Here is a 14,783-nt window from a genome sequence, read left to right as displayed (position 1 = left end):
TCATACAAAAGTTTTAACAGTTTCTTTAAAACCATTACATGGGGTGTGGATGATTGGTTAATAAAAAAGCTTGAAATATTGGACTGCTCTGTCTGACAGAGATAGTTTGTAAAACAAAAAGAAAAATACTAGCCGTTATCAGTAAACAATCAAAATAACTTTTCTGCTAGAAGATTGTGCTGCAAGATTTTTCTGATGTAGTATTCTGCCTGTTACTTCTTGAGTAAACAGATAAATGTGGATTTGAAGCTCTGTGCTGCCATATTTCTGACAAAGATTTATGTCATTTTCATGAGACACAGGAGCAGTATTTAATCCAGCATAAATGGCATTACTGATTGTAGGCTAACCATTTGAACTTTAATGCAGACAAGGTAATGATGAAGGATTAGTCTATGATTAGAGAATATTTAGATTTATCTGCTTGTTAATGGATGATGGCAGCCTGGGTGATATCTAAATGGAAGATTGTAAGACTATGCTTGACAATATTTTTATAAATATCTGAAAAAGGGTCTGTTTGTCAGAACTTCAGATAAAACAAAAGTAGGAAGTAATAGCATTCAAAATGATCTCGGGATCTTAGAACATTGATTGAAAATCAAAAAATAAAAATAAAACAAAGCAAAATAGAAATAAAATTCAAGACCTGAATATAAGCTATTGCATTTTGATATGAAAAAATAAAATGTGAGAATTTTGATGAATTGGAAGCAGTACACGAGAAAAGGCAGCAGCTGCTAAAATGTTAACACATAAACAAAATACAAAACATTCAGATCGTAGAAAATGATGTCTCTTCTGGTCTGTTCTAAATCAATTAGCTGCTCTGATGTACTCTTTACAAGACAGACATTGACAACCTGGGAAACATCAGAAGAATGGACAGAATGGTAAAGCAGGATGGAAAACAAGTCCTATGAGAAAAGATTTAAAGTGCTTGGTAGATTTAGCCTGAATAGTTAAGGAAAATATGATAGCAGTCTTAAAAACCTGAAAGGTTGAAATGCAGAAGCCAAAGCGTAACTAATCTTCTGTTGATCCTGAGGGTAGGACTGAAGCTACAAGAAAGCTTTCTAATAATAGGAATCTTTAGCTTTGAAAAGCACTGACTGTGAGGTGTTGGACTCTGTAGAGCCATGTCAGAGATGCTGTCATGCCATCTTAAAATGCCAATGTAATACTGAATTGGATTGGATGAGGACCAAAATATTCCTTCAACTCTCTGCCTTTATTGTATTGAAACATAACATAATATGATTTGTTGAGTAAATTCAGCCTTTAATCTGCAAACTGTATTATGCATATATATATCTATATATCTATATCTATATATATATCTCTATATATATCTCTATATCTATATCTATATCAATATCTATCTATCTATCTATCATCTATCTATCTATCTATCTATCTATCTATCTATCTATCTATCTATCTATCTATCTATCTATCTATCTATCTATCTATCAAGTTCTTGAACTCCGGGAAGAATATAAAACAGCAGTTTATAGTTAAAATAGTAAAAACAATAAAAAAACTATTTACAAACCTAAAACAACCTAGCTTTCACTGGTCCACTGCCAGCGTCATCAGGGTAAATGCTAGGGGGTGGGGTGTTTGTTTATAAACTTTGTTGACTCATTGATCTTGTGATAGGGCCGCCCATCCTAACTAACCGTAAATATCCTAGCTGTCCCGCATCTCCTTGTGCGTGTTTTCAGTCCTATTGCTTTCTTTTCTCCATCATCAAACGAACAGACAAGGCTGTCTTTATGAAAGAGCTCAATGCAGTATTCCCTGATATCCAGTTCACAGCGGAAGAGGAGGCCAATGGCACTCTGGCCTTCCTGGACGTATTGGTCAGTCGCCAAACAAACGGCACCCTCCACACAACAGTATATCGAAAGGCAACCCATACCAACATTTACCCTGATGATGCTGGCAGTGGACCAGTGAAAGCTAGGTTTTTAGGTTTGTAAATAGTTGTTTTTATTGTTTTTACTATTTTAACAATAAACAGCTGTTTTATATTCTTCCCGGAGTTCAAGAACTTCATATTGCTATACAGATATGCCCGGGATTCGTATATATATATTCATTTTTCTTTTATTGCCAGATTTACTGATATTTCTGTGGCTTCTGTGGTTTTATTCATATTGTATATTTCTTCACATGTCACTACAAAAAAAAGTAGAGTGCACATCTCAAAATATGTTTTCAACAAAATTCAATAAAAAGTAAGCATGTTAACAATAGCATATATAACATTAAAAACTATATTGTATATTCTGAAGTTATGTGCTAATAATACATACCATCATTTGTTTATCAATAAGAGTTACTAGCTTCTTGGCCTCCAATATTATTGATAATGGAAGAGAAGAAACCTCTGCAGCTTTCAAGCCTAAACGTAAAAAAAAAATGAAGCCATTTTTTACTGTGAAAGATAACGCTGTTTAATAAAAATGTCTGACTTGCCAAATGCCGGATGAAAAGCAGTTCAAACTCTTTCCTTCCTATTATTAATGTTAACCATGAGCCAGTGTTACTTTGGCACATTTCCTTTTTAAAAAGGATTTAAAGTAAGCTTGCCAATCAGAATTAAGGAGAACATTTTTTTAAAAAACCAAAATGAGAATTCATGTAGATGTGATGCTAAATGGGGAAGACAAGATCACTAAACAACATGACATACTTTTATGGGTCTATTTCTTAATCATGTTTACAAAATCAAAAGCACAATGCTGACACCTTTTCTATATTTTTATTTAAAAAGTTTCACAATACATTCTGACTTTAATCCCCCCTCCCCCACCCCTATCCCTCTCCCCCACTCCCTCCTCCCCCCGACTTCCCAGAGCTAAATACAGGGCATAAAATCAAAAAACAAACATAAACACCCCTATGTTATCAACAATAAACTATAAATTCTATCTCTCTCTAGCTCATATAAAATGAGTACAAACAATATTAATATTACAAATAAAGTAGAAAAGAAAAAGAGGAAAACAGAAAAAGATCTTTACTCAAAATAAATTTTCTTAATCCCAGTCCTTATTCATATTAATTTCAAAAAAAAGGGAAAAGAAAAAAAAAACTTTCACCTGCTATTTGCATTCTACCACCTTTCTCTAATTTCCAAACAAATTTTCAGTTACACGCCAAAAGCACCTATCTCTGTTAATCTTAATAATCTCCGACCAACTAAACTATGATCAAAAATAGTTCTTGCGTGTATCACACCAAATGTCTCGCAGTTCCAAATCATCCTTAAGTTCAAATAAAAGTTCAAATAAAAAGAGCATATATAAAAAAAAGATTTAAGCAATCTCTAAGACAACTTGTTGTTAATTAAGAGCTTACATACCCATTCTTAGTTCAACACATACTTTAAGTCCATAACCCTAATATACTTTTCTAGCAAACAAATAACATCAATCTTAAATTACATAAAATATTAAAAAAAAAAACTTTCTTTCTCCTCTATAATAATTTTACTCCATTGACATTCTAATCTAAAAATTTAATCAGCAATCTTAACGCCCCAAAACTTTTGGAGCACCTCTGTCATGACCCCCAAAACTTCTTTAGACCGCTCTCCTCCCACATCTTCACTGTAAGCACACTTTGAAGATTCCATAGCTTTCTGCTGGTCTTGCTCTTGCTCTCGTCTCGCTCTTCTTAGGGCGGCACGGGTCATCTTCTGGCCTCCTGCAGCAACCGATGAGACTGTGGCTTGATCCCCTCCAACACCATTGTCCTCTGTCTGTCTATCTGCTACATCTTGAAGCTTTCCCACACCGTATCCTTTTGCAGCTTCCAAAAATGATAGGGGGGTTGCTTTTAACACATTACTATAAAAATCACGTGCCTGAGCCACAGTAACCAAACGATGTCTTTTACCTTCGTGCGTTGCCACCAACCCAACTGGAATCTCCCATCTAAACTTAATATCATGTTTCTTAAGTTCCTGTACTAGAAATGCAAAATCTTTCCTTCTCCTTAGGATCTTCGGAGGGATCTCTTTTAAAACCAAAACTTCTTGCTCAGCCACTACCAATTTAGTATCATAAGCAGCTTGAATGACTTCATCTCTAATTACTTTCTTTGTAAAATAGACCACCACATCTCTGGGTAACTTCCTCTGTCTTGCAATCCATAAATTTACACGAAAAACTTTGTCCATATTTCCCTCAATTTCAGATGCTGACTGGCCCAGTACCCCTTCCAGAGCCTCAGAAATCAGCTGCTTTAAATCTTCTTTACCATTCTCCTTTAAACCCCTAATTCTAATAGCATACTGCATCTGATTATACTGAACAAGGCTCAATTCTTCGTCCATTTTATCCCTTATATTTTCATTTTCTAATACCTTTGCTTCTAATATAGAGTTCTTTTGACTGAGATCCTCCACTTTTATATCCAGCTGTAGCACACATTCAGCTACGGATTCAACCTTAGACAAGATGTCCACCCTCATTGCTCTCAGCTTCTCTTCCATCTTCTTCTCCAATTTCTCCATTTTCTCCTCCAATTTCTCCTCCAGCTTTTTCAACTTTTCATCCATCATATCAGACATCAATTGTGCATGCTTTCCAAGAGCGTCTTGTAAATCCTTAAGAATCAATACTGGGGGAGATGCAGGAGGAACCAAAGCTTGCAATGAGGTCTCTTGCACCAGGGAAGACCCAGCATTCCGAAGAGCTTTAGAAGTTTTAGCCGCCATCTTCCCCCACTTTCACTTATTACGCACTTTCACTTTAAAGCTATAAAATCCATTGAGCTAGAGAGTAAAAATAAAGAGTCCACTTCACCTTGACCTCCTGTACCGCTCTGCCTGCATCTTGATAATCAAAAGTATTTCCTTTTGGCAGGGGTGGTTGCTAACGCCTGGCTCTGCTCCAAAAATCCCAGAGCAGAGGCGCTGCGCAGCTCGGAGCAACCCAGGCTTCGGGGGGGCTCATCCTTCAGCCGCCCAAGCTCTCAGCTCAGGCGGCCCCGGAGAGCTCAACCCCTACCTGGGGCCTCACCCCCTCCTCTTCTCCCGAGGAGGGGGCTTCAAATCCATCTAAACAGCTGATCGGCGCTGTTTACGATGGAAAAACACAGCTGCGGAGCGGGCAGCCCGAAAACGGCTGTCTTTCGACGTCGCGTCGCCACCGGAAGTCCAGATTTCTATATTTTTAAAAACAAATCTACGTATCCTTCTTTTCCCCCATTCTCTATTCCAAATATTGTAATCTGCCAAGAACCCATCGATATCGCAATTGTCATATTGTCACATAATGTCACATATCATATTATATCCTGAATCCTAAGAGTAACTACCTAGACTCAAATATATCAAACATTACAGCAATTTCCAGATCAACAGCCTTTCGACAATTTAAACTGTAGACTCGGTTATGGATTTGAGAAACACCTGTTTTACTGAGGCCGGGACAAGAAAATGAATGCAGCATGCACAGCGTAATTATTACAGCTTGTATTACATGCATTTCATTTCTTTCCTAATCTTAATGCTAACAAATTTGACTCTTGTATGTATATGTGTCAACTCAAAACAAAATGATGGAACTAGATCCTGGCCCATGAAAACTTACGGAACCCTAATATAAATTCATCTATTCCTAATAGTATTTCAAATGCCACAATGAGAAAAATACTGGTTAGTGACAAGAAATAAAACATCTTGCAAAATGGAGAGGCTAATAAAAGTAACTAGACTCAATAAGGAACATGTCATAAGATATTAATAGTCTTCTTTTTTAAATAAAAGGCATACTGTTCCAAATGTAACTAAAATTGCATGTGCAAACACTTGTGCTAGATTATCCTCTCCGTATATGCAAATCATATACTGAAACCTACTTGTGTGTGTTGTCATAAGCCTTAATGAATCAGGACTATTACCATAATTTTTTTCCTCTGTGCATCCTTTAGAAAGAATGTAAGTATAAGCAATTTTCTCCCTAATTTCACAACTTCTTACATGCTGCACTTCAAAGTAATTGTTTTCCACGTTGGGATATAAGTTACCAATCTGACATAATTCCAAGAAATGAGTAGCAAAGAGTGTAAATGCCTGCAAAAGGAAACAACAATTGAACTGTTGAAATGAGAAAAAAAAGAAGGTATGAGAAAAAGGATTTTAAAATTAATATTACTTTTAAATTTAGAAGATATTCACAGACTGCATAACATATGCCAATGCCTTCCTCAGGACTGGTACCTCTGCCAAGCTCATCAATTATGATAAGTGATCTGTCATTAGCATTTTGTATGATGTATGTTACCTAATGAAAGAGACATCAAATTTCATTATTAATATTCCACGTGTGGATAAATCCCGCTAATAGATATTTTCATTTCCTACTCCAAACCCCAGACAGGAAATTTAGTTTAGTAACAGTCAACCAGCTGCCACATAAAAACAAATCATTAATCAGCACCAACAGCCCAATTCAAAAATTCTCTGCATTCACAATTGTTTCAATTTTAACAAAAGCAAATGCATGCATAACTTTATTCTGTAAGCCGATCTTTCGCGGTGCTTGAGTAATTGAAAAGAAATGCTTGTACAGCAATCATCTTTCATTAATTATTTGCATGTAGTAGTTGGTTCAGCAGGGCCTGTGCTTGATCTAAATTTCTAAATTCATGACACATCCTCAAAAAGAGACATCATCAGTGTAGAAATAATGATAATCATATATTCCACTCACATCTACACAAGAAGCAACTTCCAGCAAGTTAGATCACTATTCAAATAATTAGACTGAAGTGAAAATTTTGGATTCAATCCTCTATGTATTAAACCTGTTAGTTTGAATGCAAATAAGTTTTAGCTGAACCCTTAAACCCTGCTTGAAAAGAAAGTAACTACTTTGCAGGCTTGCCCAGCAAATGACCTCTTCCAGTGATTATGATGGATAATGAGCTTAATGAATTACATGATAAAATATTCAATCTAATAAAGTGCATATAATCAATGCAAATGTCTCAGTGCATGGATTAAAAGGGACTCTGTATGCTTGAGTGGACTAGAACAATGATACCTCAAAGATCAGGAGAAGAACAAAGTATGACTGATGGACGAAAGTGCCAAGAATCGGGCATGAACTTCCATGATGTAAAACTGCTCAAGAACACCTAGACTCCTTCCCAAATCATAACAAAATTGCATACCAAAATTGATGAAAACTAGCTTGTCAGATGGGGACTGTAGCCAAAAAATTAAGACGCTTGCTCCTTGGGAGGAAAGCCATGGCAAATCTAGACAGCACACTAAAAAGCAGAGACATCACCCTGTCAACAAAAGTGCGTATAGTCAAGGCTATGGTCTTCCCAGTTGCAATGTATGGCAGTGAAAGTTGGACCATAAGAAAGGCTGAGCGCCAAAGAATTGAAGCCTTTGAACTATGGTGCTGGAGAAGACTCCTGTGAGTTCCTTGGACTGCAAGGTGATCAAACAGGTCAGTCCTAGAGGAGATCAACCCTGACTGCTCTTTAGAAGGCCAGATCCTGAAGCTAAAACTCAAATACTTTGGCCACCTAATGAGAAGGAAGGACTCACTGGAGAAGAGCCTAATGCTGGGAAAGATTGAGGGCAATAGAAGAAGGGGATGACAGAGAATGAGGTGGCTGGATGGAGTCACTGAAGCCGTAGGCGTGAGCCTAAATGGACTCCAGAAAATGGTAGAGGACAGGAAGGCCTGGAGGAACATTGTCCATAGGGTCGCGATGGGTCGGACACGACTTCGCAACTAACAACAATAACAACAGCTTGTCAGAATCCAATACTGCTCAGAGTCACCGTAAACGGAGATATGGGCAGCGAATAAGTTTGATAAATAAAATAAATGAATACTTTTAGGCTATTAAACAGGAGGCAAAGAGGAATGCTGACAGACATTTAACATATCTGTGTTTAATAGGTAAGATTGCTCCATTTTGATTGCTATTTTGATTGCTGTTTTTTGCTTACTATTTCTCTCTTTATTGTATCTTTTTCACAAGACAATTGATTGTATGTTTTCCATAAGACATGGAAACCCTTTCTGGAGTATAACTTTACACGTGGATTTATATCCCTTACAAAATTTAGGGATTTTGTGTCTGTTTAAACATTTTTCCTAAAAAAATAAATACATGTACGTAATTAAATATGTATAATTAACTGAAAAAGAGTTATTTTCAAGTGAGCTAAGGGTGCAGACAAGAGACTGTAGATAAGGAAAGTACCGTATATACTTGAGTATAAGCCGAATTTTTCAGCCCACTTTTTGGGCTGAAAAATTCCACTTCGGCTTATACTCCAGTCAACAAAAAAAACCTACCGAGGACTTGTGCGCGGCCGAGGCTTTGGTGCTTCCGGGATCGCCCGCACCTCTCCCAAGCCACCGCCGTCCGAGACCTGCCGAAGTTTGGGGAGGTTTGGGGAGGTGCGCGCGCACCTCCCCAAACTCCGCGCCTTGCCTGCCTGCTTCTTTCCGCAGCGGAAAGAAGCAGGCAGGCAGGGCGCGGAGGAACGGAGACTTGCCGACGTTTGGGGAGGTTTGGGCGTCTCCCCAAACCTCGGCAGGTCTCCGTTCCTCCGCGCAGACCTGCCGACGTTTGGGGAGGTTTGGGCGCCTCCCCAAACCTCCCCAAACCTCGGCAGGTCTCCGTTCCTCCTGCCGACCTTTGGGGAGGTTTGGGCGCCTCCCCAAACCTCCCCAAACCTCGGCAGGTCTCCGTTCCTCCTGCCGACCTTTGGGGAGGTTTGGGCGCCTCCCCAAACCTCCCCAAACCTCGGCAGGTCTCCGTTCCTCCTGCCGACCTTTGGGGAGGTTTGGGCGCCTCCCCAAACCTCGGCAGGTCTCCGTTCCTCCGCGCAGACCTGCCGACGTTTGGGAAGGTTTGGGCGCTTCCCCAAACCTCCCCAGGTCTCCGTTCCTGTTTGGGGAGGTTTGGGCGCCTCCCCAAACCTCCCCAAACCTCGGCAGGTCTCCGTTCCTGTTTGGGGAGGTTTGGGCGCCTCCCCAAACCTCCCCAAACCTCGGCAGGTCTCCGTTCCTCCACGCAGACCTGCCGACCTTTGGGGAGGTTTGGGCGCCTCCCCAAACGTCCCCAAACCTCGGCAGGTCTCCGTTCCTCCGCGCAGACCTGCCGACCTTTGGGGAGGTTTGGGCGCCTCCCCAAACGTCCCCAAACCTCGGCAGGTCTCCGTTCCTGTTTGGGGAGCTTTGGGCGCCTCCCCAAACCTCCCCAAACCTCGGCAGGTCTCCGTTCCTCCGCGCAGACCTGCCGACCTTTGGGGAGGTTTGGGCGCCTCCCCAAACCTCCCCAAACCTCGGCAGGTCTCCGTTCCTGTTTGGGGAGGTTTGGGCGCCTCCCCAAACCTCGGCAGGTCTCCGTTCCTCCGCGCAGACCTGCCGACCTTTGGGGAGGTTTGGGCGCCTCCCCAAACGTCCCCAAACCTCGGCAGGTCTCCGTTCCTGTTTGGGGAGGTTTGGGCGCCTCCCCAAACCTCCCCAAACCTCGGCAGGTCTCCGTTCCTCCGCGCAGACCTGCCGACGTTTGGGGAGGTTTGGGCGCCTCCCCAAACGTCCCCAAACCTCGGCAGGTCTCCGTTCCTCCGCGCAGACCTGCCGACCTTTGGGGAGGTTTGGGCGCCTCCCCAAACGTCCCCAAACCTCGGCAGGTCTCCGTTCCTGTTTGGGGAGGTTTGGGCGCCTCCCCAAACCTCCCCAAACCTCGGCAGGTCTCCGTTCCTCCGCGCAGACCTGCCGACCTTTGGGGAGGTTTGGGCGCCTCCCCAAACGTCCCCAAACCTCGGCAGGTCTCCGTTCCTGTTTGGGGAGGTTTGGGCGCCTCCCCAAACCTCCCCAAACCTCGGCAGGTCTCCGTTCCTCCGCGCAGACCTGCCAACGTTTGGGGAGGTTTGGGCGCCTCCCCAAACCTCCCCAAACCTCGGCAGGTCTCCGTTCCTGTTTGGGGAGGTTTGGGCGCCTCCCCAAACCTCCCCAAACCTCGGCAGGTCTCCGTTCCTCCGCGCAGACCTGCCGACGTTTGGGGAGGTTTGGGCGCCTCCCCAAACCTCCCCAAACCTCGGCAGGTCTCCGTTCCTGTTTGGGGAGGTTTGGGCGCCTCCCCAAACCTCCCCAAACCTCGGCAGGTCTCCGTTCCTCCGCGCAGACCTGCCGACCTTTGGGGAGGTTTGGGCGCCTCCCCAAACCTCCCCAAACCTCGGCAGGTCTCCGTTCTTCCTGCCGACCTTTGGGGAGGTTTGGGCGCCTCCCCAAACCTCCCCAAACCTCGGCAGGTCTGCGCGGAGGAACGGAGACCTGCCGAGGTTTGGGGAGGTTTGGGGAGGCGCCCAAACCTCCCCAAACAGGAACGGAGACCTGCCGAGGTTTGGGGAGGCGCCCAAACCTCCCCAAACAGGAACGGAGACCTGCCGAGGTTTGGGGACGTTTGGGGAGGCGCCCAAACCTCCCCAAAGGTCGGCAGGTCTGCGCGGAGGAACGGAGACCTGCCGAGGTTTGGGGACGTTTGGGGAGGCGCCCAAACCTCCCCAAACAGGAACGGAGACCTGCCGAGGTTTGGGGACGTTTGGGGAGGCGCCCAAACCTCCCCAAAGGTCGGCAGGTCTGCGCGGAGGAACGGAGACCTGCCGAGGTTTGGGGAGGTTTGGGGAGGCGCCCAAACCTCCCCAAACAGGAACGGAGACCTGCCGAGGTTTGGGGAGGTTTGGGGAGGCGCCCAAACCTCCCCAAAGGTCGGCAGGTCTGCGCGGAGGAACGGAGACCTGCCGAGGTTTGGGGAGGTTTGGGGAGGCGCCCAAAGCTCCCCAAACAGGAACGGAGACCTGCCGAGGTTTGGGGACGTTTGGGGAGGCGCCCAAACCTCCCCAAAGGTCGGCAGGTCTGCGCGGAGGAACGGAGACCTGCCGAGGTTTGGGGACGTTTGGGGAGGCGCCCAAACCTCCCCAAACGTCGGCAGGTCTGCGCGGAGGAACGGAGACCTGCCGAGGTTTGGGGAGGTTTGGGGAGGCGCCCAAACCTCCCCAAACAGGAACGGAGACCTGCCGAGGTTTGGGGACGTTTGGGGAGGCGCCCAAACCTCCCCAAAGGTCGGCAGGTCTGCGCGGAGGAACGGAGACCTGCCGAGGTTTGGGGACGTTTGGGGAGGCGCCCAAACCTCCCCAAACAGGAACGGAGACCTGCCGAGGTTTGGGGACGTTTGGGGAGGCGCCCAAACCTCCCCAAAGGTCGGCAGGTCTGCGCGGAGGAACGGAGACCTGCCGAGGTTTGGGGAGGTTTGGGGAGGCGCCCAAACCTCCCCAAACAGGAACGGAGACCTGCCGAGGTTTGGGGACGTTTGGGGAGGCGCCCAAACCTCCCCAAACAGGAACGGAGACCTGCTGAGGTTTGGGGAGGTTTGGGGAGGCGCCCAAACCTCCCCAAAGGTCGGCAGGAGGAACGGAGACCTGCCGAGGTTTGGGGAGGCGCCCAAACCTCCCCAAAGGTCGGCAGGTCTGCGCGGAGGAACGGAGACCTGCCGAGGTTTGGGGAGGTTTGGGGAGGCGCCCAAAGCTCCCCAAACAGGAACGGAGACCTGCCGAGGTTTGGGGACGTTTGGGGAGGCGCCCAAACCTCCCCAAAGGTCGGCAGGTCTGCGCGGAGGAACGGAGACCTGCCGAGGTTTGGGGAGGTTTGGGGAGGCGCCCAAACCTCCCCAAACGTCGGCAGGTCTGCGCGGAGGAACGGAGACCTGCCGAGGTTTGGGGAGGTTTGGGGAGGTTTGGGGAGGCGCCCAAACCTCCCCAAACAGGAACGGAGACCTGCCGAGGTTTGGGGAGGCGCCCAAACCTCCCCAAAGGTCGGCAGGTCTGCGCGGAGGAACGGAGACCTGCCGAGGTTTGGGGAGGTTTGGGGAGGCGCCCAAACCTCCCCAAACAGGAACGGAGACCTGCCGAGGTTTGGGGACGTTTGGGGAGGCGCCCAAACCTCCCCAAAGGTCGGCAGGTCTGCGCGGAGGAACGGAGACCTGCCGAGGTTTGGGGAGGTTTGGGGAGGCGCCCAAACCTCCCCAAACAGGAACGGAGACCTGCCGAGGTTTGGGGACGTTTGGGGAGGCGCCCAAACCTCCCCAAAGGTCGGCAGGTCTGCGCGGAGGAACGGAGACCTGCCGAGGTTTGGGGACGTTTGGGGAGGCGCCCAAACCTCCCCAAACAGGAACGGAGACCTGCCGAGGTTTGGGGACGTTTGGGGAGGCGCCCAAACCTCCCCAAAGGTCGGCAGGTCTGCGCGGAGGAACGGAGACCTGCCGAGGTTTGGGGAGGTTTGGGGAGGCGCCCAAACCTCCCCAAACAGGAACGGAGACCTGCTGAGGTTTGGGGAGGTTTGGGGAGGCGCCCAAACCTCCCCAAAGGTCGGCAGGTCTGCGCGGAGGAACGGAGACCTGCAGAGGTTTGGGGAGGTTTGGGGAGGCGCCCAAACCTCCCCAAAGGTCGGCAGGAGGAATGGAGACCTGCCGAGGTTTGGGGAGGCGCCCAAACCTCCCCAAAGGTCGGCAGGTCTGCGCGGAGGAACGGAGACCTGCCGAGGTTTGGGGAGGCTTGGGGAGGCGCCCAAACCTCCCCAAAGGTCGGCAGGAGGAACGGAGACCTGCCGAGGTTTGGGGAGGTTTGGGGAGGCGCCCAAACCTCCCCAAAGGTCGGCAGGAGGAACGGAGACCTGCCGACGAGCCGCGGCTACACAGGGTATTCCTGTGTATTCAGGCTTGCAAAATGGCGGATCGAGCCTCTGCTGGCGGCAGAGGCTTGCAGAACGGCGGATCGGCTTATACTCGAGTCAATAACTTTTTCCAGTTTTTGGGGGTGAAATTGGGGGTCTCGGCTTATACTCGAGTCGGCTTATACTCAAGTATATACGGTAAATAGGCCATAAAGCTGTCTATGTCAACGTGTCACTACACCAGTAGGACACAAAACAATACAAATGTGTAATTCTTACACCAATTTATTTGTTTGTTTAATTTATGTGCCACTCATCCTGTCCAGAGATGACTCTGGGTGGCTTACAAACATTAGAACCCATTAAAATAATAAAGCAAAAAATAACAACAGTAATAAATACTGTTAGAAGATATTTGCATTGTTTTGTGTTGCAGGATCCAATCTGGGTCAGTCACTGGGAACAGAGGTTTTGTCTTCTGAGCCCATCTTCAGGGAACTTTTCCCCAGCAGAGTCTGTGCTATGACCAATCCAGATTGGATCCTGCAACATTATCCTAAGACACATACTGTATATTTGCCTTCATTCATTGTTTTGTATCCTATGAAGCAAAAAAGACACAAACATGACATTTGCCTCATTTATATGGTGACATCATGACACACATAGTATCATTTTGATCTAATAACTGCATCTAACATCTGTTTATGAATATAACCTATGAATCAATTAAATCTGAATCAAGGCCATTTATTAGCTAAAAATCTCTAACTCAATTAAATGAATACCTCTTTCATTTCTTTCATGAATGTTGATGAATTTGTTTCTATATCATCATCCATACCTATTCTGGTAAATATTTGTTCAGCAATCCTAAAAGAAGAATATTCTGCTGGGACAAAAGAACCTGCAGATTAAAGAAAGAAACAAAACAATTTTTTTTTATTTTAATTGCATTTATATCCCGCCCTTCTCCGAAGACTCAGGGCGGCTTACAAGCTTAGCAGTAGCCTTCATTCTATGTATATGCCTGCTTATTAGTGTTTTCACACACACCCCAGCGGCATTATTACAAAGTCAGCTTATTGCCCCCAACAATCTGGGTCCTCATTTTACCTACCTCGGAAGGATGGAAGGCTGAGTCAACCTTGAGCCTGGTGGGATGCGAACCTGCACTAATTGCAGGCAGCTGGTGTTACTTAAGGAGGCATTAGCCCACTGCTCCACCAAGGCTCTTGGTGGATGCCAGATGTTCATAGGTTTACTGCATTAGAACTAACTTTAGCTGAGATTCGGGTATGGCTGACTGATGAAAACAAATAAGTTTGAAATGCATATCAGTCTCCCTTTAATTCTTTGTTAGCAATCTAAAAAAAATTACACAAATATGAGCTGTCACTATTGTGACTACTGCCTGTCGATGGCCTTCGGTTAGGCTGAAACAGGAAATAAAGATTTGTCCCATGTTTGGGGCCTAGCAAGGTAATCTAAATAGTTAACAAGCATTTAACATATACACACACACACAAACTCCTTAATCAAACTAAAAATACGAATCCCAGGCATATTTAAATCAGAACAAGAAATATGAACACTGGGATAAGGTAGAAAATTAAAACGGTTTATTAAAAATCAAGCTTTCATTGGCTAACTACCAACGTCGTCAGGATGAAATCATTGGAGTGGGAAGACTGCATTTATATCATCAGCGTTTCTGCGCTCCACTCATAGAGTGCGTCACCACTCTGCTCGCATTGTCTGCATTCGCGTCATGCGCGCTGCTCCTCTTCCCAACTCCTGAGGGCTTGATACACAGGGGGGAGATCAATATGCCGATTGATCGAGGAGTGGTCAGAAAACCAAGCTTCCTTGAATAATCGTCCGCCCTTGGTGTTATCACAGGTGATCGCCTCAGCCCCCGCCAGATTGAAGGTGTGATTGTGTGTGGCCATGTGTGCCCACACCTGTGAGTGTTGTTCTTGTCTTTTGATGGTGAGCTCATGTTCATGTACCCTGGTCCTCAGGCGTTTTGCAGTATCCCCAATATAATTACAA

The 14,783-nt window shown here is 45.7% G+C and overlaps 1 protein-coding gene across 1 annotated transcript in view; it reads right to left on the bottom strand.

Moving 5' to 3' along the window:
* MSH4 (mutS homolog 4) overlaps positions 1 to 14,783 on the bottom strand; it is a gene marked incomplete at its 5' end in the record, with an annotated part of 68,025 nt that overhangs the window by 2,722 nt on the left and 50,520 nt on the right. The window contains 4 exons of the mRNA XM_083360241.1: positions 2,322 to 2,410; positions 5,920 to 6,091; positions 6,174 to 6,302; positions 13,517 to 13,635. Of these exons, the coding sequence (XP_083216367.1) occupies positions 2,322 to 2,410; positions 5,920 to 6,091; positions 6,174 to 6,302; positions 13,517 to 13,635 (509 nt within the window). The remainder of the gene's footprint in view (positions 1 to 2,321; positions 2,411 to 5,919; positions 6,092 to 6,173; positions 6,303 to 13,516; positions 13,636 to 14,783) is intronic.

This window comes from Vipera ursinii (genome assembly GCF_947247035.1).
Source record: "Vipera ursinii genome assembly, chromosome: 3".
Lineage (NCBI taxonomy): Eukaryota > Metazoa > Chordata > Lepidosauria > Squamata > Viperidae > Vipera > Vipera ursinii.
The sequence above is the reverse complement of the archived record's forward strand: the minus strand, read 5'-3'. Positions and strand labels throughout refer to the sequence as shown.